At 37.3% G+C, this 26,396-nt stretch overlaps 1 protein-coding gene across 1 annotated transcript in view; it reads right to left on the minus strand.

Moving 5' to 3' along the window:
* Nucleotides 1–5,496: 5,496 nt before the first annotated feature.
* C1H1orf141 (chromosome 1 C1orf141 homolog) overlaps nucleotides 5,497–26,396 on the minus strand; it is a 49,994-nt gene continuing 29,094 nt past the window's right edge. The window contains exons 4-8 of the mRNA XM_069570443.1: nucleotides 25,034–25,146; nucleotides 16,319–16,386; nucleotides 13,260–13,399; nucleotides 8,303–8,456; nucleotides 5,497–6,084 (exon numbers count right to left, since the gene is read on the minus strand). Coding sequence (XP_069426544.1) covers nucleotides 5,497–6,084; nucleotides 8,303–8,456; nucleotides 13,260–13,399; nucleotides 16,319–16,386; nucleotides 25,034–25,146 — 1,063 coding nt within the window. The remainder of the gene's footprint in view (nucleotides 6,085–8,302; nucleotides 8,457–13,259; nucleotides 13,400–16,318; nucleotides 16,387–25,033; nucleotides 25,147–26,396) is intronic.

The following is a 26,396-nucleotide window of genomic DNA, read 5'->3' on the forward strand; positions in this document are numbered from 1 at the left end:
AGTTGTGGTACATGGGCTCAGCTTCTCCATGGCAGGCATGATCCTCCTGGATCAAGGATGGAACCCATGTCTCCTGTATTGGCAGGCAGATTCTTTACCACTGAGTCACCAGAAAAGTCTCATTTTAGTGTATTTTAAAAACAAACACACAAAACAATAACTTTTACTCTTATTTACCCTTTTATATTTTATTTTTTAATGTGTTTTCTATTTTCCAAAATAAGAACCTTAGGATCCTTTTCATTGAAATCTTTTCATTAAGAAAAAGGATGTAAAAAGGAAGAAAGAAGAAAAATAATAAAAGGAAGAAGAAGAAAGGAGGAGATGAGAGAGGAAAGAAAAACAAGAAATGTAACTTTTATTTTAAGCTATTGTGCTATAAAGTTTGAAATGAAGTGGCTTCTTTTTCATTACTTTTTACTTTATAGTTTGAGTTTTGTTTTCTTCTTTATCCTTTATTTTTAAGCAGTTAATATATTTGGATTCTGTTTCATTTTGATTGTTTTTTATTGAGTTATTTTTTTTAAGTTCTCTACATTTGTTAAAAAGAAAAAAAAAGTGCTTCTGTGTAGCCTTGCACATAATTCATTTTCTATGGGCAAGCTCAAAAATTTATTTTCTCTGTTTCAGAAAAACAAAGAAACCAGAATCTATATTCATTACATTAATTTTATTAATTGCATTATATAATTACCCGGTATCTATACTTTTTTTGTTTTACCTGTTTAACTCTTAAAGAAGGGAATTTATGTCTTCCACAATAATTTTATTTTTATTACTTTCTCCTGAGATTTCTAATAGCTTTTGTTTTCTATAATTAGCTGTTTTGTTGTTTGGTACATATATAGTGCACCAAAGATGCTGTTATATCTTTACAGATAGTGTGTTTCTGTTATTACAGAAGGTATAAGTCCCTTCTTTGTCACATTTATTGTTTCTAATCTTAAATTTTAACATGTGGTATTAATAATTCCACTGCAGCTTCTCTTTATTTCATTATTCTGGTATCTCTGTCTCCATTCCTTTATTTTCAAGCTTCTTTTTATCACTTTAACTATATTTCTTACAAACAGAATATATTCATCCCTTTGTATCAAGGGGATTGGTTTCAGGACCTCCCACGGATACCAAAACCTATGGATGCTCGACTTCCTTATATAAAATGGGGTAGTATTTGTGTAAAACCTAGGTACATCCTCCCATACACATTAAATCATCTCTAGATTACTTACAATACCTAATACAATGTAAATGCTATGTAAATAGCTGCTGATGCTAGGCAAATTCAAGTTTTGACTTTTGGAACTTTTCAGAATTTTTTTTAAATAAGACTTTCTATTTGTGGTTGGTTGAATTCACAGATGTAAAACCTATGTATACATAGAGCTGATTGTATAATTAAGTGTTATTTTTTAAAACTCAGTCTGAGAGTCTCTGTTTTTTAAAGGGAAAATTCAGGCATTTCCCTGGTGGCACAGTGGATAAGAATCTGTCTGCCAGTGCAGGGGACATGGGTTTGATCCCTGGTCTGGGAAGATTCCACGTGCTTCAGAGCAACTAAGCCCATGTGCCACAACTGCTGAGCCCACACAGCAACTACAGAAACCTGAGTGCCTAGAGTCAGGGCTCCGCAACAAGAGAAGCCCACCACAATGAAGCCTTCACACCTCAACGAAGAGTAGCCCCTGCGTGCTGCAACTAGTGTGGCCAAAAATAAATGAGTAAATTTTAAAAGAATAAAGGGAAAATTCAAGCAATTCAAATGTAGTATGACAGATATTTGATACCAATATTTTATGATTTTATATCATGTTCTTTTTCATTTTTCTTATATTTTATAAATTGCATTTCCCCTTATTTTGGAAGTTTTCTTATATTTTCTACTCAATTAATAGTTACCTATTCTGTCAATTCAGATTGTGATTGAGAGTCATACATACAACCAGTATTTTGTGTGTGTGTGATATACTTGACTCTACTTTAGTGCTTTTTATTTTTTTTTTAAACCAAATTAACCCTGTCTCCTCCAGAATCTTAATCTGTTCTACTTATTTTATAACTGATTGCTAAATGAGCTGGACTTGGCAGGATGAGCAAACAGGAAAAAAACTGCTTTTTTTTCAAATTTTTTCTCATTGCTAATCCTAAAAAATTACTATGTTTGTTTATTCCTCCCCATCCCTAGGTGAAACCTCTGTCAGTTCTCAGGCCCTTTTCCCTGTTATGTCCTGTCTGGATGGCCACCATCTGCTTGCTGTGACCCTTTAGATGGGTTGTTATTTTTCTTACATGGCTCAGAGAAGCTTAGGTCTGTTTATGGCAGTATTTAGTGACCACAGCTGTGTAAATGGTAGAAGGTAAAGTCCTTCTCATTATGGGCTGGTACTATAAAAGCAAGCAGAATATAACCCTCTGCTGAGGCATCTGAAGGAAAAATTCTCTGAGTTCTAGGTTTTTTCATAGGTTTAGTGTTTTCTTCTTAGTCTCCTGGGCACCAACGAGACCAGGAACACTTACAGAGAACCAGAGACAATCTTTCCCTGGGGTAATCTACAGATTCCAACTGCCAGCCAGTCCCTAGACACAGCACAATTTCCATTATTGCCTTCTAACTCGGAGACTGGTCTCCAGAGCCATATTCAGATCTCAGCATTAGAACAGAAACCTTGTCTAAACTTGCACCCCACTTCTTGCAGATCCCAGCATCTGTTTGGCTAAGGAGATAATAGATTAAAGCTGAGAGTGGAGGAGAAAGGTGGTGAGCTTATGTCACCATCTTCCCACAACCCACTGCTCCCAGCTGTCCACCTATTTCAATGGCCAATCCTCGGTGAGATGGAATTTTTAAATTAAGTTAGTGCCCTTCTAAAGAATAAAACTCACATGCTGCAGCAGACACTTCCAGAAATAACATACAAAATCCTCAGTTCTAATTTAAGTCTGCTGCTGCTGCTAAGTCGCTTCAGTCGTGTCCGACTCTATGCAACCCCACAGATGGCAGCCCACCAGGCACCCCGTCCCTGGGATTCTCCAGGCAAGAACTCTGGAGTGGGTTGCCATTTCCTTCTCCAATGCATGAAAGTGAAAAGTGAAAGTGAAGTCGCTCAGTCGTGTCCGACTCTTTGCAACCCCATGGACATAGCCTACCAGGCTCCTCCATCCATGGGATTTTCCAGGCAAGAGTACTGGAGTGGGGTGCCATCGCCTTCTCCTAATTTAAGTCTATTTTGGGCTAAAGTCTGAAGACTGACTGTAGTTAGGTTTAGACTCTAATTTAGAAAAGGTTGTAGTAAGAGACCTTTGGGAACATCTTTTAAGAAGTTATACTTACAATAAGAGCAGGGGAAAGGATGGGCTTCACTGGTGGCTCAGATGGTAAAGAATCTGCCTGCAATGCAGGAGACCAGGGTTCGATCCCTGGGTTGGGAAGATCCTCTGGAGAAGGGAATGGAGATGCACTCCAGTTTTCTTGCCTGGAAAATTCTAAGGACAGAGGAGCCTGGTGGGCTATGGTCCACAGGGTCACAAAGATTTGGGCACAACTGAGCAACTAACACACACACTTACATTAAAAACAGGAGAAAGGATGGGAATAAAAGGGGAATTTTAAATAAATGCTTACCATACTCAAGAGATTCCATACTGTTTATTTAATCTTTAAAGTGAAAGTGAAAGTCGTTTTTTCGTATCCAACTTTTTGTGATCCCGTGGACTATACAGTTCATGGAATTGTCCAGGCCAAAATGCTGGAGCGGATAGCCTTTCTCTTCTCCAGGGATCTTCCCAACCCAGTGATCAAACCCAGGTCTCCTGCATTGTAGGCGGATTCTTCACCAGCTGAGCCACATAGGAAGCCCAATCTTTAAAATAATCATACTGTAAAACAGGTATTGTTGTCCTCATCTTAAGGCAGGAATATAGGAAAGTGAGACTCAGATAGTTGATATTATTTGCCCAAGTTGACTCATAACTGCCCAGATTCAGGGTCTATACCTGTTTGTCTTGTACTGAATATCAGGAAACCCTACCATCATTACTTGTGCTATTACTAGGTATATTTTCTATTTCTTGTCATTTTTACTGTTAGTGGCTAAGAGTCTGTGTTTTCTCTTCTGAGACTGCAGGGTAATTAGGGAAACTATTCTGCTTTGCAGTAAGCCGTCGGGATTACTGCAGTGAATATGGTGGTGGGGTGGAGATACAGGGAGAATGGATAAAGCAAGCAAAGAGAGCAAGGTCAATCCCTCTTTTCTGAAAAGAAAGATGACTTCATGACTTTGAGCTGCAGCTGCTTCTGCTTCTCCTCTCCACCAGTAACCAAAAGAAAGGTAATTAGCCGGGAAAATTTTGTGTGTTCCTGCTCCATTACTTCCTACATAACTGAACCCACCACCTTATCTTGAATCCTGATACTCTTGTTCTTCTCTCATTTACAGAGCCTCCAGTTCACATTCTCTTTCCTTCATCTTCATTTTCTCTCCTTGTCATCCTATTTGACAGCCAAAATTTGCTTCTACTTGTGAAGAGATGCCCAAGATTACCATTGATGACACACAAGAAGGAAAACCTCCAGTCAGTGGAAACAGAGACACCGAACAACTTCACTTCCTACCTCTTGAAAGTTTCCGAAAGACCTCCAAAACCTTCCTTTAACTGAAATGCTGCTAATTAACCTACTTCTCAAGTGCTAACAGTTAAGACTTTGAAAAAGGAAAGTCCTTTAAACAAGCAGATAACCAGTGAACTCCTGAAATGTGACTTCTTTCTGAGTTCTGCTTTTTTACTGTTTGAGTTAATGAGATGTTAGTGAATGAATAGACTAGCAACTGATTTAAAAGTTTCAATCTTCTATAGGATTTACTACCAAAATTATTTACTTACTAAGGATCAGTTGTGCTTTTAAATTGTTTAACAATTCAGAAAAAAGTCAAAGTTACACTTGATAAACGCATTATATAGTAAAGAAGTTTCAACATTTACTAACAAAAAGATATTTGAAATTTTGCAAAGCCTTTTAATTTCATGAATTGCTAATGTAATATTGTAATAGTTTCCATCAATTATCCAAAATGCTTTCATACAATTAATTCCACATCTATCAAGTTAATGGTATATTGTTTTATTTGATATCCAGTTATGGAACAAAGTTTTTGATGTTATTTGGCTTCCAATAGCAAATATCCAGAGTCGGTCTATACCATTCTTGGTCCTGAATCATACTTAACTGTAGGAACGCTGATGACTGAGGAATCTAATTGAGATAAGAGAAATTCCTGTACTAGTTCCTCTTGGTGATCATTATTTCCTAATTTTATCCTCTTATTTACTAAAAATATTATACCGCTGGTTTGTAATTTCAACTTCTATGTTTTGTTCTCTTCTACCATCCACTAGAATATTACCATTTAGACAAGAATTTTTTCTATGATCTTCTAACTTCAGTATTTGCTTCTTGTTACCCTCAGAATGCTGAATAAACAATACTTTATGAGGTGCTTATTTTTTGCCTGACAAGTTTAACAAATCATCCAATGGTGTTACATTATTTATTTTATGGACTTTGAGTATATTTCGTGAAGGCTTTGAGTAATATTTGACAGGTGAGGCACTGAATTCACTCATTGGTTTTACTGTAGAAAACATTTTTTCAAATTTTCCAGTTTTAGCACTCATTTCTTGAATAACAGTTTTATCAAGGAAACCCACAAATTTTTTTGTTAAGCTGGAAAATGTCTGTGAAAAATTATAGAGTTTATCCCAAGGTATGTTTTCGAATGTCTGCTTCCTAGTTTTCTTCCTTAGTTTATCACCTACAACCCTATGGCTGACTTCTAAAGATATTGCTGGTATATCTTTCTTCTGTGTTGTAGGCAGAGTTCTTTGGGTTTTGGAAGGAGTAATAGATTGATCTCTAGCTATAGATTTAAGCATTTCACAATTTCTTTCCAAAACAACATTTGATCTTTCATATGGGGAACCATTTCCATTTTCCATAGAATGGGGAGGAAGCCTATTTTTTGTCAAAAGTAACATTTGTACATATCCAGCCTCATGGAAAATTATGGGATTTGTATCATTTTTCCCCTGTGGATTAAAGAAAAGAGTCTTTGTTATCTGTCTATTGAGGCAAGAAGGCTAAGTAGTTTTTAAAACATAAAATGGCAAAATATTGTAAAAGTAACTACATAGAAGTTTTTAATATAAGCAATAACAATATTTAAACATAACAAAAAGATGTTCTTGTATGTTATATACTTCCTTCTGTTAGTACTCTGTTGCAATGTTAGGGGTAAAATCTGAACTTCTGGCCCCCTAAAATTCTTTTTGAAATAGCGTGAGATGTAAAGAAATGTTTGGTACTGTCACTGGGAAATATGATATTTGGTAGCATGGAACGTTGTCCTGGCATTTCTTAGGTTTCCGTGTCCAGAAATAAGCAGCATACCAAACAATAGATTGAGTCAAAGATCAAAAGAAACTGATTACATAACTGATTACAAGCCAAAATTACAAAGTCTGAATATCCCAATAAATTCAGAAAGTGTAAAATTTTCTTTAAAAGACTTACATTTGTTATTGTATCCCAACATATAGCACAATTTAGCACAATAAAAAGTGCTCAATATATTATATCTGTGAAATAAAAGAGCCAAAGTAGTAGATTGACTTAAAAATAGACTATTTTTATCACAGTAGTAGCAAAATCTGTATGTATGATCTACTCACTGAACTGTCTTACACATTTCCATTATAAGGTAAAAAAGATTAAATCTACAGATTACTCATCAAATATAAATATTACCAGCATTTTGTTTGTAAACTTTAAGTCAATGATTGCTACTTTTCTTTTAGAAATATAATTAACAAAGTAAGAAATTGATGATCATCTAATTGTGTATTAATGACCTTAGTGTGAAAGGCATATTAATGCTTATGATTACTGAAAAAAATGACAAAAGATCTAGTTTTTTAATCCACTGGTGATGCCAATGTTACCTATTTAGCCACAGTAGTAGAGGTTTGTCAAATTTTTGGCCTGTCCAGTACCTTAGGAAATGTACCTTTGCATGCAGTTTCAGTCCCTAAGTCTGTCTGACTCTTTGTGACCCCAAGGACTGCAATCCACCAGGTTCTTCTGTCCATGGGATTTCCGAGGGAAGAATATTGGAGTGGGTTGCCATTTCCTTCTCCAGGGGATCTTCCCGACCCAGGGATCAAACTCTCATCTCCTGTATTGAAGGTAGATTCTTTACCACTGAGCCACCAGGGAATCCCAATGTATCCTTGCTGCTGCTGCTGCTGCTGCTCCTAAGTCGCTTCAGTCATGTCCGACTCTGTGCGACCCCATAGATGGCAGCCTACTAGGCTCCTCAGTCCCTGGGATTCTCCAGGCGAGAACACTGGAGTGGGCTGCCATTTCCTTCTCCAATGCATAAAAGTGAAAAGTGAAAGTGAAGTCGCTCAGTCGTGTCTGACTCTTTGCATGACACCATGGACTATAGACTACCAGGCTCCTCCGTCCGTGGGATTTTCCAGGCAAGAGTACTGGAGTGGGTTGCTATTGCCTTTAGGTAGAGGCAAAAACTCGCTTTATCAGCTTCCCTTAGGGTTAGGGCATAGGCATGTGCCCTAGGCTCTGCCACTTGGATACACTAAAGACAGTCTTCAGTTCAGAAAAAGCAAGCACTGTGAAAAGCAGGCATTGCAAAAACTATTCTAGTGAGGCTGGTGGTAGATATAGCTAGCTGAAAGGCAGCAGTGGGCAAAGATCTTGGAAGCAGTGTCTACTGCCCAGCATCAGAACTGTAAACTTCTTTTGTCTGTGACGAGAGCATGGGCCCCAGTAGAGCAAGCTGCGGCGGTAACAGGGTGAGTCCTGATTGGATAGCTTTCCAGCCATATTGTCTGTCCAGCATTCCTAAAGACTCTGAGCTACCAAATCAGCTTTAATAAATTGCTTCTTCTGGTTGAAATAGAATAGATTGATGGAAAAGTGAAATATAATCAAGCCATTTAAAAAAACACCATCTTTGTTTTATATTTCTTTTATAATCAAGAAAATTTGATAAATCCTTCATAAAAGAAAAACACAAAACTTTTAGCTGGTGCCAAGGAATTCCCTGGTTTGGAATGGGGGTTCTAAAAAGAATATTAAGAATCCATGTTGTTGTCACTTCAGAATATGAAGCCAAGAGGTAAGAAGAATTTATCAAAGATTCTGGTCACTAGGATACGATACGTCTACAAGAAGTAATGATACATAATTTTACTGAACAGTAGTATAAATAGATGTTTTTATTACCGTGTGAGAAGTTACTGTCTTTACCAGACTAACGTCGATTATCTTGGCATCCGGCTTTATCAGTTCATCCTCAAAGCACAATGGCAGCAGGCTTTTGTGTCTTACTGAATACTCATTTAGTTGATCATTTCTGATGGATTCATTTTCTTTTGTACTAAAATCATTGAAGTCAGAAGAAGATTTTATTTTGAAAATGAGTAAAAGTTCAGCATGAATGTTTATAGGACTGGTTTCAGCTTATCACTTCTTGTCTACCTATCCCATTCCTCAAAATAACTGCTGCTAACATCTCCCTCAGACCCCCCTGCCATACTCTCAACCTGATAAGACCATCATTTGTTGCTTGGTTTGTGTTGGAAAAAGCAAAAGCAGGGGTGGAAGCAAGACAATAATACGTGTGCCTCTTTGGTTTCTGAGTGGGGAGGAAGTACATTATGTAGGTTGAGGAGACCAGCAAAGGAAGACAGGTATATTTGCTACATCTTTTGTTGAGATTCTGGGACAATAGTTCTTTTCCAGGAGCTTCCTGCCAACACAGGGTCACCTTAGCTTTATTATCAGGATAAAATGATGTGGTCAGGCAGAGAGAAGATATAGCTTTCATTCCAGATCTCCATGGGTCCACAAGTGACATGAACACTCAGATTAGGCTTGACAACAAGCTTACTATCACAGTGGTAAGCCACAGCAAAGGCCTCCCTGGGGTGAGGTATAAATAGACAGTCTAAGAACAGATGAAGATACAACAGAAACTCACTGAGTTCTACTGTTCTAATGAGATCTGAGAGTGGACCCTATCTAAGTTCAGAGAGAATAGGCTGTAAGTTCATGAACCACAAGTGTCAGTAGCCACAGAACCTCTAGAAATGAGGTCAGCAGTCCAAAGGCACTGACCAAGATCGTTGGCCAAATACCTTTTTCTCAATATCACAAAGTCCAGTGAGTCCCTCACTCAAATACCATCATAGAAAGAAACAGAGGAGCTGTTTTAAACCTAAAGTGGCTGTTGGCTGTGAATTTTTGCTCCAATAATTCTGAGTGACCAACCAGTTCAAGTGATTCCCTAGGTGTTGTTGTTTTTTTTTTTCCAGTTTTAGCTGAAATTTTAAAAGATTTTCATAAAAGGTAGATATGTATATGGTATTTACAAAACATTTTGTATAAAATATTTTACATTGAAAAATAACATGCAAAGTACTTGGTTTCATGCTTGATCTATAGTAGCTATTTAGTGAAAACAAATAAACAAAATAGAACTGGCTAAGACAGATCAAACATAAAATAGAGCTTGGAGATTTTTTTGAAGAAAGGCATTCCTGAATTTGCAAATCTCTCTAATATGTAAACACATCATTAGTCAGTGACAGTGAAAGCTGCTCAGTCGTGCCCAACTCTTTGTGACCCCAATGAACTATATAGTCCATGGAATTCTCCAGGCCAGAATACTGGATTGGGTAGCCGTTCCTTTCCTCAGGGGATCTTCCCAATGCAGGGATTGAACCCAGGTCTCCCACTTTACAGGCTGATTCTTTACCAGCTGAGCCACCAGGGAAGCCCAGGAGGAAGCCTCAGATGGTTAAATACTTGGTACAGAGAGAGGTCATTTAGCGTATGCAAACAGTCAGATCTTGCCACCTGGCATGAATAAAGTGTCCAAGATTGAACTCTTCCAAATATGACTGCTGGCCACTCTAGCATTTCTCTACTTTCTTAAATATGTTCCCAGATACACATGCTGTAAGCAGTAAATTCAGCTTTTTCTCTTGCTCTCACGTAGCTTGTATTCTATGCAATGTTTCCCTATCTTTTCCACATAGTGACATTTTAGTTAATACTCTTTGTTCAGTACACCGGGATAAACACTTGAGGACACTCATAGCTTGGCTACCATAGAGCCACCTGAGCAATCTTTAAGTGCCTTAAGTATTTCAGCACACCTATAACTCTGAGCACAACAAATTGCCACAGTATATTAAAGTCAGTTCATTCAGTCTGTTCTGTTTTCTTCTTTGCACCAATTATCTCCATGTTGGATATCTTTTTTTCTTCTATTAATATACTATCTTGTCTAATCAATCATATTTTTATTCTTTCATATTGCATCGCATGCGATTTTCCTAAACTCGCTCTTTAGATCCACAGGTTGGCTTACTCCATGTTCATTCTACTCCACTACTTTTAATATATCTGTCAGTTCTGCATCATCACTACCTATTTCCTTAAAAATATCCTGAACTCTGATAGCACCATTTCAAACTCAGCAATTATCTTTTGTATTTTCAAATCTTATTTCATAGGATCTTTATTTTCTTTGATTTCTTGAGCACATGAAGCAATTATTGTCTGACTCTTCTCCCATTTCATGGGTTACAATTCTGTCAAAATGTAGCCATTAGCCATATTTTAAATGATTTCCTTTGTTTGTTGCAGAATTGTTGATAGGGGCCATGTTTTGTTTTTATTTTTTTTCATCTACTTTAATCTGGCCTTGTTATCATCCCCTGAATAAGAGGGGTACATTTTCTTGGGATGTTCTCCCTGTTCACCTGAGTATTATTAAATCCTCTCCTTAAAAATTACCAGGTAAATCCAGATAGTTTTACTTCACATTATCAGTTTGGGCATTCAGCTGTCTGAATAAACTGGTGAAGGAGGCGGAGCCCTGAAAAATCATGAGGAAATTTTCCTGTGCTCTGTATGTTTTGTGAAACCTCTTCAATGACTCTGATATGGTAGTAGTGGTGGGTTCTCTGTCCATGCGCAGGTGAGGGGCCACTGAGTTCTAGGTTTTTACCTCTCTCTTGGGGTACACAACTCAGTTTGGTGAGGAATTCAATCAAAGGATGGCTGCATGGCTCTTGGACTGTTGGATGGGGACATTTTTATTTTTTTAGATAGTAGCTAAGTGGCTATTACTCACGCTTGCAAAGATGATTCCTAAAAAATTGTATCTGGTCTCTTCTGTTACCAATCCTCCTTTCAAGACCTTGTTCCTCCAAGTTAGGAGGTTTTCTCCCTAACTGAGAACATCTAAAGGTGTCTTAAAAATACTGCTAACACAGACTTGGAGTGCTGTGATTAGCAGTGAGGAAAGGGATCCCAAAGGGGAAGATTTCCCATATTCATATGATTCATCATTGTTTATAAACCTTTTTCTTTGAGTGTGTGTGTGTGTGTGTGTGTGTGTGTGTGTGTGTGTGTGTGTGTGTGTGGTAGGAGTGGGAACTGAGTAGGGGAATGATGCTTAACAGAAGTATTTTCAGAATATTTTCTACTGGCTCCTTCAATATTCCCCCCCTCCTTTTTTATAGAACAGGAATTGTGCATTGACTTCTGTAGTCTTTTCAGACTTTTATATATAATACATAGCAGATTTTCTTTGAGTTAAACTGTCCTAGTTTCAAGTAAATAACTTTTTCTTCTCTATTTTTCTTCTTTTTGTTACTTACTTTAGCCAGGATAAACCTGTATGTAGGTTGCCAACTTTCCCAGAAGTCTTAATTTGGAACTTTGATAAAAGAATACAACACTTCTTCTGTAGAGAGATGCAAGAAATTTCATAAAGGGAAATTTGATCTGCTGAAAGAGTAGAACAGTCTGCCACTGCTGTTAGGAATACTTCAGAGAGAATGTGATATCTCAGTAGGATCTTGAAGGATAAGTGGTAAACAGAGGATTGCCTACTTAAGACTTCCCCCCTCACCACTTCTTTTGTTTGTTTTGCTAACAGAACTCTGATACTATTCATTTTTCTCCAAGCAACCCTATACTTCAAGGGAAGTTGGGCTCCTTCCTAAATCAATAGAATGAATCTTGAATACTCTAAGGCTGTGCTTTTCAAAATGTAACCTACAACCCATCAATTTAGATACTAAATCAATTCAGCATCTCCCGATCAACATATTAAAAAGTAGAAGAGAGTGTGTCACATAGATCCTTAGCAGTAACTATTCAAAGCACTAAAATACTGCAATCAATTTCAACTAGTAGAAAGACAAATAATTAGGGATCTATGAATCTGAATCTTCTGCTCCATAGATAAAGACATCAATCTTTGTAATATAAAAAGTATTAATATTTCATACTGTGGATCATACTAAAAGCAGATAATGATTTATTGGGTTTTAGTTTTTATTTTTAAAAACTTTTTATTTTGTATTGGGGGTAGAGCCAATTAACTATGTTGTGATCGCTTCAGGTTAACAGTGAAGGGACTCAGCCACATGTATACCTGTATCCATTCTTCCCCAAACTCCCTGATTTATTGGTTTTTAGGTATGGGTGCATGCAGATTTTCTAGCCAAGGAGACACCAGAGGAGGTCTTCTGGAGGGCGTTGGAGAGCATTTTCCTCATTCTTACAAAAGGGTCAAAGAGCTTATGTCTTTTTCATTGGGTGTTGTTTCCAGTTTTGTTGAATAGTAGTCACCATCTTATATGGCAAGGCTGTAGGACATTTTCTATTTATAAGATATAGACATCTTATCTAGCAAGGCTAGAAGGACAGACTACTTGGTGAGACAATTGAGGGAGGATTGAGAAGCTTCATATGAGATGACATCACTAAATACCTGAGTTAAACTGGAGCTGCCTTACTGATGGACTTCTTGCTATCTGAGACAATTCAAGATAAACAGGACTCTATCAGGTGGAGAAGTATGTTCTAAGCATAGAGAATAGAATGGGTCAAATCACAGAGATTGGAACAGACTATTTCTTCATTGTGATTAGAATCAGTAAAGGACAGAATACGTGGCTGGAAAGATATTATATGTTATACTCAGGAATCTAGACTTTACCATTTTTGTAATAGTCTTCAGATGTTATTAAGCAGAAAAATAATGTGTTATATGATTAGACACTGCTATTTCTTGGTTAAAGGTTTCTTAATGTTTATATCTTAAAGTTAGATGCAGTCAAGTTTCAGTTATTTCAATATAAACACACAGTATCTATACCTGTAATTAGAGTCTTCTTCCTTCTTATATGCATTAGACTGATTGCTGGGTACAGAAGAAAAGACTGTGGAACACAATGTTCTTCTACGCTGGTGTCTATGCTGTGAATATAATTCCTGGAAGGGCTTAGCATATTCTGTCTACACATGAAGAAAAGGAGAAACTATTTTAGAAATTATTTTTCCATGTCTATATTGATAAATAATTTTTACTTGATTATTCACATTTGATATATTTAACTATGATAACAAATAGCTGTATGTACTAAGTTGCTTCAGTCTGTCCAACTCTGTGTAACCCCATGGACTGTAGCCAGCCATGCTCCTCTGTCTATGGAGTTTTTCAGGCAAGAATACTGGAGTGGGTTGCCATTTCCTATTCCAGGGGATCTTCCTGACCCAGAGATCGAACTTGTGTCTCCTAACTCTTCTGCATTAGCAGGCGGATTCTTTACCACTTAGCCAGCTGGGATATATACACATATTTGAATAGTGCTGGGCATTCTCAAGTACTATATAGATTTTTACTATTATTATTATTTGCCACAAGAAAAAAGAAAGGCAACTAGGAATTCGAGAAAAAGTACACAAGACAGTCAAGGTCTAAACATAAGGGAAACTAATGGCATTATTTTTAGTACCTGATGGAGAATAAGAAAAGAGAGCCTATTGTGTTTACATTGTACTCAATGAGAAGAAACACAGTCCTAGCACATTACTTTATTCCACAATAAACAATTTTAAAATTATAATAATAAGTGCTGATTATAGTATTTTTAGTTTTAGAATTAACCTACAGGCAAAATATAAAGGCTTAATCAGAGTTGAAAAATGAATATAATCATTAACCTCAAAATATAAGAATAAATATACACTTGACCTAGGGAAGATGATGTGGAGGAAAGGCTAAAACTGCTAAGATCTTTCATGTGATGTGCAAGAAGAATCAGGAGTTATTGATTATAGTTAATAGGAAAGAAGAACATATTTAGATATACTATTTCAAGGTACAAAAGTTAAAATAGAAGAAGCAGAAAAGTAACTATCATAGATCCAAAAGAGAAAAGAGGGAGAGAGGTGAGATGTAGAGCAGTATAAATAAGCTAATTCAAATTTCTGTCTTTGATTATGTAGTAAACACTGCTTAAAGTGAAGTTGCTCAGTCGTGTCTGACTCTTTGCAACCCCATGGACTATAGCCTACCAGGCTTCTCCATCCATGGGATTTTCCAGGCAAGGGTACTTGAGTGGATTGCCGTTTCCTTCTCCAGGGGATCTTCCTGACCCAGGAATCGAACCCGGGTCTCCTGCATTGCAGGCAGACGCTTTACCCTCTGAGCCACCGGGGAAGCCCCAATACTGCTTAAAATTGGTAAATAAAAAAATAGCAGTAGAAGCTCATTCTTTAGAATTATAGTTAATCATAAGAGGAATTGAAACCGCCAAAGATTAAACTTGATTGCTTCTGCAAAGAGGAAATTAGAACAGGAAGAATGGGTGGAAGGACTTAGTGCTCTTGTTAGCCACATGTCAATAAGGATAAAACTAATAATCCAGACACTGTATTTTATCAATATTTTTTAAAATTCTAAAAAGCACTAACTATCCAACAAAATGATAATTTGCTATTAATTATGGTGCAAAGTATGTATTTCTTCATGTTTCATTCTCCATATTTGCAATAAATTGTGTTAATAATAATTAACACCTAAGAGAATCTTAGGTGTTAATTGATGACTCTTTGATGGTTCTCTGTATTAACTTCTCTTTCTAATAAAACCTGAATGATTTCCAGGCATGCTCAATGGCCACTTTACAGGATGCCTGTGTACCTCTGCTCAAGCAGTCAGCGAGAGTCAATAGTGTTGTTACTACAGACCTAGAGGACACACTTGGGGCTGCCAAGAGGGAGAGGTGTGGGGGAGGGATGAATTGGGAGTTTGGGCTTAGCAAATGCAAACTATTATATGTAGGTTAGGGCTTCCTAGGTGGTTCAGTGGGTAAAGAATCTGTCTACAATACAGGAGAGGTGGGTTCCATCCCTGGGTCAGGAAGATCCCCTTGAAGAGGGAATGGCAACCCACTCCAGTATTCTTGCCTGGAGAATCCCAAGGACAGAGAAGCCTGGCAGGCTACAGTGCATAGGTTCACAAACTGTCAGTCACAACTGAAGCAAATAAGCATGCAAGCACCCACATATGTAGACTGGATAACACCAAAGTCCTACTGTGTGGCACAGAGAACCATATTCAATATCTTGTGATAAACCGTAATGCAAAAGAATATGAAAAAGAATGTATATGTATGTATAACCGAATCACTTGGTTATACAGCAGCAATTAATACAACACTGAAAACAAACTATACTTCAGTAAAACAAATTAAAAAAAAATTTTCCCAATAGAATTGTTTCTAAACCTAATATAATCACCATTATTATAATTATATGAGCTAAATAACTATAACAAAAATGGTCTTGGCTGCATATCAAAAGGTTAACAAATGGATATATATTTTCACATTATAAATTAAAATAGTTATGTATGTATAGTTTTCTATGAGGCCCTGTCTTAACAGACTTTATGATAAATGCTAGTACTTCACACATTCAATAAATACTTTTTACTGTATTGCCTGTACAACAAATATATTATTTTCTTTATTATTTCCATATTTAAAGTTTTACATAATGTAAGAGGTGAAATCATTTAAAATTTTGTCCTTCTGAATCTTAAAATTTATTTGAATTTCAGATTTGTAGAAAAATGCATGAAACTATTAGAGATAATCTGTATTTCTATTAAATAACTGTAAGTACTGCATTTGGGAGAATGGCATTCTAACATGTATACTATCATGTAAGAATTGAATTGCCAGTCTATGTCTGACGCAGGATACAGCATGTTTGGGGCTGGTGCATGGGGATGACCCACAGAGATGTTATGGGGAGGGAGGTGGGAGGGGGTTTCATGTTTGGGAACACATGTAAGAATTAAAGATTTTAAAATTAAAAAAATAATAATAATAAATAAATAACTGTAAGTATACAAATTAAACCTACCTCAGGTATATCCTTAAGATAATGAAAAGATCTAATAGATCTTGATTTTAGATATTCTTCTGCTGGCTCTAAAGAAACAAATCCAAACATAAATGATATTTCTATATTATTAGATTACTTCTAATTTAACTCAACAAACCATTTTCTCTACTTGTAAATTTTTTTGGAAATGGAGTTTGTTAGAGCTAAATATATTCTAGAATAATTTGCGTTTAAAACAAATTTCTATTAGCAGAATATAACTTTCAGTTACTTACTGTTACATAATAAAGCTCTATTTTCTTAGAAAAAACTGATTTCTAAATAAATGATCTCTTGGAAATGAACAGAGATCATTCTGTTGTTTTTGAGATTGCGTCCAAGTACTGCATTTCGGACTCTTTTGTTGACCATGATGGCTACTCCATTTCTTCTAAGGGATTCCTGCTCACAGTAGTAGATATGAGAGTCATCTGAGTTAAATTCACCATTCCAGTCCATTTTAGTTCTCTGATTCCTAGAATGTCAACATTCACTCTTGCCGTCTCCTGTTTGACCACTTCCAATTTGCCTTGATCATGGACCTAACGTTCCAGGTTCCTATGCAATATTGCTTTTTACAGCATCTGACCTTACTTCTATCACCAGTAGCATCCACAACTGGGTATTCTTTTTGCTTTTGCTCCATCCCTTCATTCTTTCTGGAGTTATTTCTCCACTGATCTCCTGTAGCGTATTGGGCACCTACTGACCTGGGGAGATCCTCTTTCAGTATCCTATCATTTTGCCTTTTCATACTGTTCATGGGATTCTCAAGGCAAGAATACTGAAGTGGTTTGCCTTTCCCTTCTCCAGTGGACCACATTCTGTCAGACCTCCACCATGATTCATCCATCTTGGGTGGCCCCACACAGCATGGTTTATTTAACTTCTACGCAGAGTACATCATGAGAAATGCTGGGCTGGAAGAAGTACAAGCTGGAATCAAGATTTCTGGGAGAAATATCAATAACCTCAAATATGCAGATGATACCACCCTTATGGCAGAAAGTGAAGAGGAACTAAAAAGCCTCTTGATGAAAGTGAAAGAGGAGAGTGAAAAAGTTGGCTTAAAGCTCAACATTCAGAAAATGAAGATCATGGCAACTGGTCCCATCAGTTCATGAGAAATAGATGGGGAAACAGTGTCAGACTTTACTTTGGGGGGCTCCAAAATCACTGCAGATGATGATTGTAGCCATGAAATTAAAAGACGCTTATTCCTTGGAAAGAAAGTTATGACCAACCTAGATAGCATATTCAAAAGCAGAGACATTACTTTGCCAACAAAGGTCCGTCTAGTCAAGGCTATGGTTTCTCCAGTGGTCATAAATGGATATGAGAGTTGGACTGTGAAGAAAGCTGAGCATCGAAGAATTGATGCTTTTGAACTGTGGTGCTAGAGAAGACTCTTGAGAGTCCCTTGGACTGCAAGGAGATCCAACCAGTCCATCCTAATGGAGATCAGTCCTGGGTGTTCATTGGAAGGACTGATGCTGAGGCTGCAATTCCAATACTTTGGCTACCTCATGCGAAGAGTTGACTCATTGAAAAAGACCCTGATGCTGGGAGGGATTGGGGGCATGAGGAGAAGGGGACGACAGAGGATGAGATGGCTGGATGGCATCACTGACTCGATGGACGTGAGTCTGAGTGAACTCCAGGAGTTGGTCATGGACAGGGAGGCCTGGCGTGCTGCAATTCATGGGGTTGCAAAGAGTCAGACACGACTGAGCGACTGGACTGAACTGAAGAGATAAGGGTAGAATGCCCGTGATGAGATTAATGTTCTCCCTCCACCATGTGAGAATAAAGCAAGAAGGTGACTATCTGAAAACCAAAAAGGTTCTCACCAGACCGGACTCTACTGGCACCCTGATCTGAAACTTCCATCCTCCAGAACTGTGAGAAATAAACGTTTGTTGTTTTAAGTCTCTCAGTTTACAGTAGTCTGCTATAGTAGCCTGAATAAAGAGAGAACTGGGGACTGAGAGATACTGTAACAAATACCGAAAAATATAAAAGCACCTTTGGAACTGGCTAGTGGGGTAGAGGTTGAAACAGTTCTGAGGTGCATCCTTCAGTTCAGTTGCTCAGTCGTGTCCGACTCTTTGTGACCCCATGAATCACAGCACACCAGGCCTCCCTGTCCATCACCAACTCCCAGAGTTCACTCAGACTCCCGTCCATTGAGTCAGTGATGCCATCCAGCCGTCTCATCCTCGGTCGTCCCCTTCTCCTCCTGCCCCCAAATCCCTCCCAGCATCCAAGTCTTTTTCAATGAGTCAACTCTTCGCATGAGGTGTCCGAAGTACTGGAGCTTCAGCTTTAGCATCATTCCTTCCAAAGAAATCCCAGGGCTGATCTCCTTCAGAATGGACTGGTTGGATCTCCTTGCAGTCCAAGGGACTCTCAAGAGTCTTCTCCAACACCACAGTTCAAAAGCATCAATTCTTCGGCGCTCAGCCTTCTTCACAGTCCAACTCTCACATCCATACTAGAAGAAGCCAATACATCCGTGAAGAGATTTTAAAGGCAATTCTGGTAAGAAATCAGAAAGAGAGAAGAGAGCTGTAGAGAAGGCTTCCATTTTTAGTAGAAAATATATGAATTACCAACCGCAGAAATGTTGGTAGAAATACGGATGGTAAAGGCCATTCTGACGGGTCTTAGACAGAAATGAGGAACACTGGAGAAAAGGAAATCTTTGTTAAAAAGTGGCAAAGAACTCGGCTGAATTATGTTTATATTGTAGTTTTTTGTGGAACGTAGAGCTTGTGAGTGATGAAATTGGATAGCTGAGATTTCTAAGCAAAGTGTTAAATAGGAGTCTTGGTTTCTCCTGGCTGCCTGAAGTAAAATGGAAGACAAGAGAAATGAACTGAAGGCAAAATTGTTAAGCAAAAGGAACCAGAACTTACAGATTTAGAAAATTCTCATATTACAAAAGTGAGAAAGCATGCTCAAAAGAGAACATTAAGGATGTGGTGCACATCTGATAGTTAAGGAGATTAGCATGGGGTGAAACATGGACCTGATCAGATATCCCAGCAAAGACACGGCCAGTTTGAAATGAAAGGGATAAAGACAGGATAAAATGAAGGAAGGCTGTCAGACTTCTTGGCTTTTACAAGATAGGACCACAGAGCAATCCACTGCAAATATATGTTGTTCCTTAAGACAAGGGAAGAAAGATTATGAAGGTGACTCAGAGATCATCAGGCCAGCCTCAGTTTCTGCCTGCCAAACCCTTGGGAGGAGGCCAACACTCCCACTAGATAAAGTCCTGGGGATAGAATTCTGGCCTACCAGAGTCCCAGTGGGGTAGTGGGAGAGATGCGACCCTCCTCTACCCAGCAGAGTTTTGAGAGCAGGACCTCTGCCCTGGTTGCTCAGGAAAGCAGAGCATGAACCCAAAGAGGATTATTCTTGAGCCTTAGTATCTCAAAGTTTGTCTCAGTGGGTTTCAAACTTTTTTTGGATCCAACACCCCTTTTTTTTTTCCTATTTCTCCCTTTTGGTTTGAGAATGTCTATCCCATTCCTGTCCCATCTTGTATTTTGGAAGCACATAATTTGTTTGATTCCACAGGTTCAAGCTGGAGAGGATTTTCCCTTAGGAGCAATCATACTGAGTCTCCCCACAGCTGATTTAGAAGATATTTAGGTGAGACTTTGGACTTCAGTAATAACACAAAACTCAGTATGGCAGTAAAATAATTAACATGTTCTAAGATTCTTTTCTTGTTCAGAAGGAGGGTAACACTATAGCTTGAAAGGATGAACACTGTAATTTCTAGGATAATCATTTACAGAATAGAAAAAGAGTATATAATTTCCAAATTAGTAAAGGAGAAAAGTTGAAATTATAAAAACTCAGTCCTAAATAAGACATAAGAGGACCAAAAAAGAATCAACAAGAGAGACAGAAAGAACAAAATAAGATGGCAGATTTAAATCCAAAGATATGAGTAGTTACATTAAGTGCAAATGGACTAAGTGCTCCATTTCAAAACCAAAGATTACAGAGTAGATTTAAAAATCTAACAATTTGATGTTTACAAGAGATGTCTCTTATATAAGAGATAGATCATAATGTTACAGAAATCATGGTAACAAGATGATGGAAAAGGTATATCGTGTAAATTTTAGCCAAAAGAAAGCAGGGGTAACTATAGTGATTTTTGATAATAAGATAATCTCTTCATAATTTTAAAAGATTCAATTCACTAGAAATATGTAATAATTCTAAAATTTTATACAATTAATAAGACAGCCAAAATAATATTAAAGATCTTTAAAGCAAAATTTGATAACACTACAAGGAAAAGTCAATAAGTCTGAAACTTCTTGGCAACTGACAGAACAAGCAAGCAGAAAAATCACTAAGAATATAGAAGAGTTGAAAAACACAATGAAGAAATTTGACCTAAAAGACATATCTAGAAAACTGCACCCAATAACTGCAGAATATATATTATTTTCAAGCACATACTGAACATTTCCAACAATTGACCATGTACTGGGTGAAAATGCAAGTGTTAACTAATTACGCAGGACTGAAATTCTATGGAGTATATCCTCAAACTGCAGTGTAATTGTGCTGAAAACCAAAAGATAATTAGAAAAGCCTCTTATAACCAAAAGATAATTAGAAAAGCCTCATATATTTTGAATTAAGATATAACTTCTAAATAACTAATGGGTCAGAAGAAGAAATCATAATGGAAAACAAAAAAATCATGATACTATTGAAGAACAAGGTGGGAAGACTTGCTTTATCTGATATTAAGGGTTATTTTAAGCTATAGAAATTAATGTTGTATGGTATTGGTATTGAAATGGATAAATAATTTAATGAAACAGAATAAGAGCTCCAGAACAGAGTCCAGAGCATTAGGGAAAGAATAACCTTTATAATATCATGCTGGGATAGCTGGGTATTCACAAGAACAAAAACTAAAATTGACCCTTGGGATGTGCGTGCATGCTCAGTTGTATTTGACTCTTTGCAACCCCCTGGATTGTGGCCTGCTAGGCTCTTTTGTCCATGGGATTTCCCAGGCAAGAATACTGGAATGGGTTGCCATTTCCTCTTCCAGGGTATCTTCTTGACCCAGTGACTGGACCCAGTGATTAAACCTGTGTCTCTTGCATCTCCTGCATTGGTAGGCATATTCTTTACTACTGTACCACCTGGGATTCCAGATTTGACCTTTACTTCACTCAAAATGTAATTCCAGGTAGACTTTAGACTTGAAGGTAAAAGTGGCAAAAGATATTCAGGACCACAAAGTAGGAAAAGATTTCTTTGATATGGAACAAAAAGTACTTATCAAACAGAGAAAGATTTTGTATTTTTGACCTTATTAAAGTAGAAGAATTTCTGCTCAGGAAAAAGATAACATAAAGAGAAAGAAAAGAAAACTCACAGAAAAGATGAATATATTCACAATACACAAAACCAATATATTTTCTATATTCTCAGATCTTCTATAAAGAAATTTTATTATGTTCCAAAAAAAAAAAAACAACAACAAAGAATGAGTTAAAAGAGTATATTTAAAATTCAAGGAGAAAAGAGCAAAAGGCTAAATTTAAAATAAGCTAAAACTTGGATGATTTCCAAAAGCATAAATCCAATTTGTCAATAGTTTATGAAAAAATTTTCAAACTTATTACTAGTCACAGAAATGCAAATAAACCATAATGGTATACTATTAAATACCTAGTAGATTGCTAAAATGAAAAACTGGCAATTTCAAGTGTTAGAAAGCAGGACAAAAAGAACCCTCACAAACCTGATGAGAACATAAGTTGGTAAAAACACTTACCATCATCCAATATATGATGGAAAGTAGTCATCATCTATTGTTGAAGATAAGCATCACTGGTAATGTAAACTCTGGATATACACTCTCAAGAAACTTTTACACAAATGCAGCAAGGATACATAAAACAATATTCATTTCAGCATTGCAATGACAAAGTAAATCCCCAAATTTCAAGAGTGACATGGATAAACAGTGATGTAGTTGTGCAATGGAATACTTAACAACAATGAAAATGAAAGAACTATACCTCCACACAACAAGGTGAATGAATGTTACAAACAATGCTAAGAAGAAAGAAAAAGAAAATGCAAATGAATGCATATGGCATGATTACATTTATTAGGTAGTTAGAATAGGAAACAGGAGTCCAAAATGGCGGTGGCTAAAAGACAAGGAGGGGAAAAGCCTGCGAAAATAGAACAAAGGAAGGTCCGAGGACTGAGGACCGGAGTGAGGACTTCAGATAGAACAAACAGCACTCCTGGCTGGCCCAATTTGCATAGGGCAGGCCCAGGAGGAGGAAAAAAACATAAAAGGAGGAGCTCTCCACACGCACTCTCTCCCTCCCTCTCCCTCTCTCTCCCTCTCCCTCTCCCTCCCTCTCCCTCCTTCTCTCTCTCTCTTTCTCTCCCTCCCCCGAGTGCTGGCGTGCTCCTCCACTCTCTTCTCTTCTGCGTCTTTGGGTTGGCATGCCCTCATGCTTCGAGGATGGATTCTCCTGCTATCTTCTACATAAAATAGAGCTGTAACACTGATTTGTCTAAGAGCTATAACATAGTTTGTCCAAGACCCGAGAGCTGTGACGCGCCGAGGGCTTTAATGTCCGTCACTTCAAGTCTTTGTTGTGGCGAGACAGAACCAAGAAGAATACACTCGCCTGACACATTCATGTACAGTAAAAACCAAGCAAACTATATTTTGTAGAGATTCAAAAAACAGATGGTAAAAATATAAAGAAAAGGAAGTGATGACCACAGAAATCAAGACAGTAGTGAACCCCCAGGGACAAGGAAGGCAAAAGGGATTTGGAAAAGGTCAAATGGTTTTATGGAATGTTGGCAATGGTCTATTTCTTGACTTGCAATATGGTTATATAGGTGTTTGTTTTTATAATTGATTGTTATACTGAATATTTTATGCTATATTCACTTTTTATAATGTATGCTATTTTATAACTTAAAATGGTTTAACAAAAAAAGAAGGAAATTGATTAGAAAGAAGGGAAGAATGAAAGAAGAAATACCTGTCAGCAATCTACTATAGCTGACACACAAAAATGATGATTTGGATTACAGTGGTGATAGAAGAAACAGTGAAAATAGATTCATTCAAGATGAGTTAGAATGAAAAGAACTTGTTGATGTATTGAACTTTGGAGAGGAAGGAAAGGGGAGATGAAGGATGGCTCTAGGCTTTATTATTTTGTTTTATTTTTAAAAGATGTTTTATGTGGATCATTTTTTAAAAGCATTTATTGAATTTGTTACAATATTGTTTCTGTTCTATGTTTTGGTTTTTTGGCTGTGAGGCATGTGTCTTAGCACCCCAACCAGGTATCAAACTTTCACTCCCTGCACTGGAAGGCGAAGTCTTAACCACTGAACCACCAGGGAGGGCCTGGCTTCTAGGCTTTAGACTGGAGTCACTTGGCGCACTTTGATCAAAGTACTGAGAATGGAATGCTGTTGAGGGGCAGGGGGAATGGGAGAAAGTTTTCAAGGACAGTTAGGATAAGGAATCATGAGACCAGTTCTGGATATTAGGTTTAAGATGTAGTGAGAAGTTTAAGTGGAGATGTCAAATATGCAGTTCAGTATAGGCATCTGTTCTTCAGGGGATTAGTCCGGACTGAGATACAAATGAAGGATTTAATGGTATTTCTATGGTATTTTAAACTATAAGTCTAGATTAGATTACCTAAGAGGAGACAGTGTAGAAACAGGCTCAAGATTGAGCTCTCAGCAAATACAGTACCTTAAGGATGGAGAAGAGAAATTTAGAAGAGAGACTGAGAAGAGGTGAGATAGCAGAAAAACAGAGTTTTAAGAAGGAGGGAGTGACGAACTAACTACACTAACTAACTAACTAACTACTATTTGAAGTGGAAGAGAACGAAAACAAAAAAGCTTTGGATTTAGCAACACGGAGATCACCTGTACCCTTATTCAGGGTCGCTCCAGGAGGATGGTAGAGGCAAAAAACCAAATTGCAGCAGGTTGAAGTTTGAACAATGGAAGGAGTAGAGACAGTACATAGAAACAAGTCTTCTGAGGAATCAGATTAAAAAGAGTAACAGAAACGAGGCAAATGGGACAATGTGGAAGCAAGGCATCTCAGTCAAGGGTGTTGATGAAAACGGCACAATCAGACGTTTTTCTGACAACGTCAGAGAAAGAACATCACAGATGACAGAAAACACCCGAATTCTCTGAGGAACTAAAATGCTGGTTCCTAGCTTACAGATTCCTTAAGTTTTTAGGAAAGTACCTATAAAGTAAGTTTCTGCTAAGCAAGATGTCCAGACTTGAGTGATTTTTAAAAAAACAATAAGAAAATTCAGGATTGAGTTGAAAGGAAATCCAAAGATTTTCTTTCTAGCAAAATAAGCATAAATATATGATTTTTTGGTGTGAATTGTACAAATTACCTATTCTGATATCATCTCTTCTGGGAAATCCTTCTTGATAACTCACTGAAATCTTTCACAAGCATTTTCAAGCAAATGCTTTCAACAGAAACATCAAATTGTAAGAACTTATAAGACAAATTATAAGAACTATAAGACAAACTAATAAATAATAAAGTAGTAAATAAAAGCATTCAATACATCAAAAGAGAGGCAAATAGGTTACACAAAACATTACCTATTGACTTGATTTCCTGAATTTTTATATTTGTTGGCAAAAAGGATGGTCTTAAATTTGAGTTTTGAAAGTCACTTTTTTTAGGTTCAGGCATATTTTTGAAGGAGACATACCTAAAAGAAAGAAAATTAATCTAAATTAAAATAATCAGAAAACTTATAAAATAACTTTAAAAATACATCTGAAGAAATGTGGTCAAGTCACATACAGTGTAAAAGATTGGGACTGATTAAGCAGAAACTAAAAATATTAGTAAGAAAGAAATAGAGAAAACTGCTGGTGTTACAGGATTGAGGGCACTCAGGAAACTACCGTTCAAAAGCTATATTGACCCTTTTAGAAAAATACCTTAGAAATGTGCTATATATTAGGAACACTGCCAATTCTAGTCAAGTAGTGGGATATGGATTTAGGGTCAGTTCAGTTCCCAGAACAGTATACCAGATAGGATCACGACATCTATTTACTGTGAACAAAAACTTTTCTCCTCTAAATTCTTTGACTATTGATACTATGTAAGGAAGTTAATACTACCATATAATTCATGGTAATTCTGACCTTTAAATACTGTGACTTAAACCTCGGACACTCATCTTTAATTTAAATCATCTAGACCTCCACCTTTAGGTATTATCTATAGATTGTTATTCTCCAGATTTTAGTACAAACCCCAAACTCTTCCCTGAATTCCAGATTGATGAATCCAGCTGCTTCACGACTTCTTCAGTTAGATGTCTTATGGGAATTTCAAACTTATATTCAAAACCAAATGTTTGCTTTCACTTCCTTTCAGATGTTTCTCACCCAGGTTTTCTTAATTCCATTCAACCAGAGGGTTAGGCCAAAATTCTGCACTCAAGGTTGTTTCTGTTTGTTTTAAAAATTTTGTTGGAGTATAGTTGCTTTACAATTTTGGGTTAGTGTCTATTGTACAGCAAAGTGAATCAGCCAAACACATACTTGTGTGTGTGCTCAATTTCTTCAGTCATGTCTGACTCTTTGAGACCCCATGGACCGTAGCCCATCAGGCTCCGCTGTCCGTGGGATTTTTCCTGACAAGAATACTGGAGTGAGCTGCCATGCCCTCCTCCAGGGGATCTTCCTGACTGAGTGACTGAACCCTCCTCTCCTGTGTCTCCTGCATTTCAGGAGGATTCTTTACCATTGAGCCACTGGGGAAGCCCACCTATACGTATATCCACTCTTTTCTTGGATTTACTTCCCATTTAGGTCACCAAAGACCACTGAGTAGAGTTCCATAGGCTATACAGTATGTTCTCACTAGTTTTCTATGTTATACACAGGGTCATAGTGTATATATGTCAACCTCAATCTCTCAATTCTTCCCACCCCCTTCCCCCTT

Source organism: Ovis canadensis, chromosome 1, assembly GCF_042477335.2.
Source record: "Ovis canadensis isolate MfBH-ARS-UI-01 breed Bighorn chromosome 1, ARS-UI_OviCan_v2, whole genome shotgun sequence".
Classification (NCBI taxonomy): Eukaryota; Metazoa; Chordata; class Mammalia; order Artiodactyla; family Bovidae; genus Ovis; species Ovis canadensis.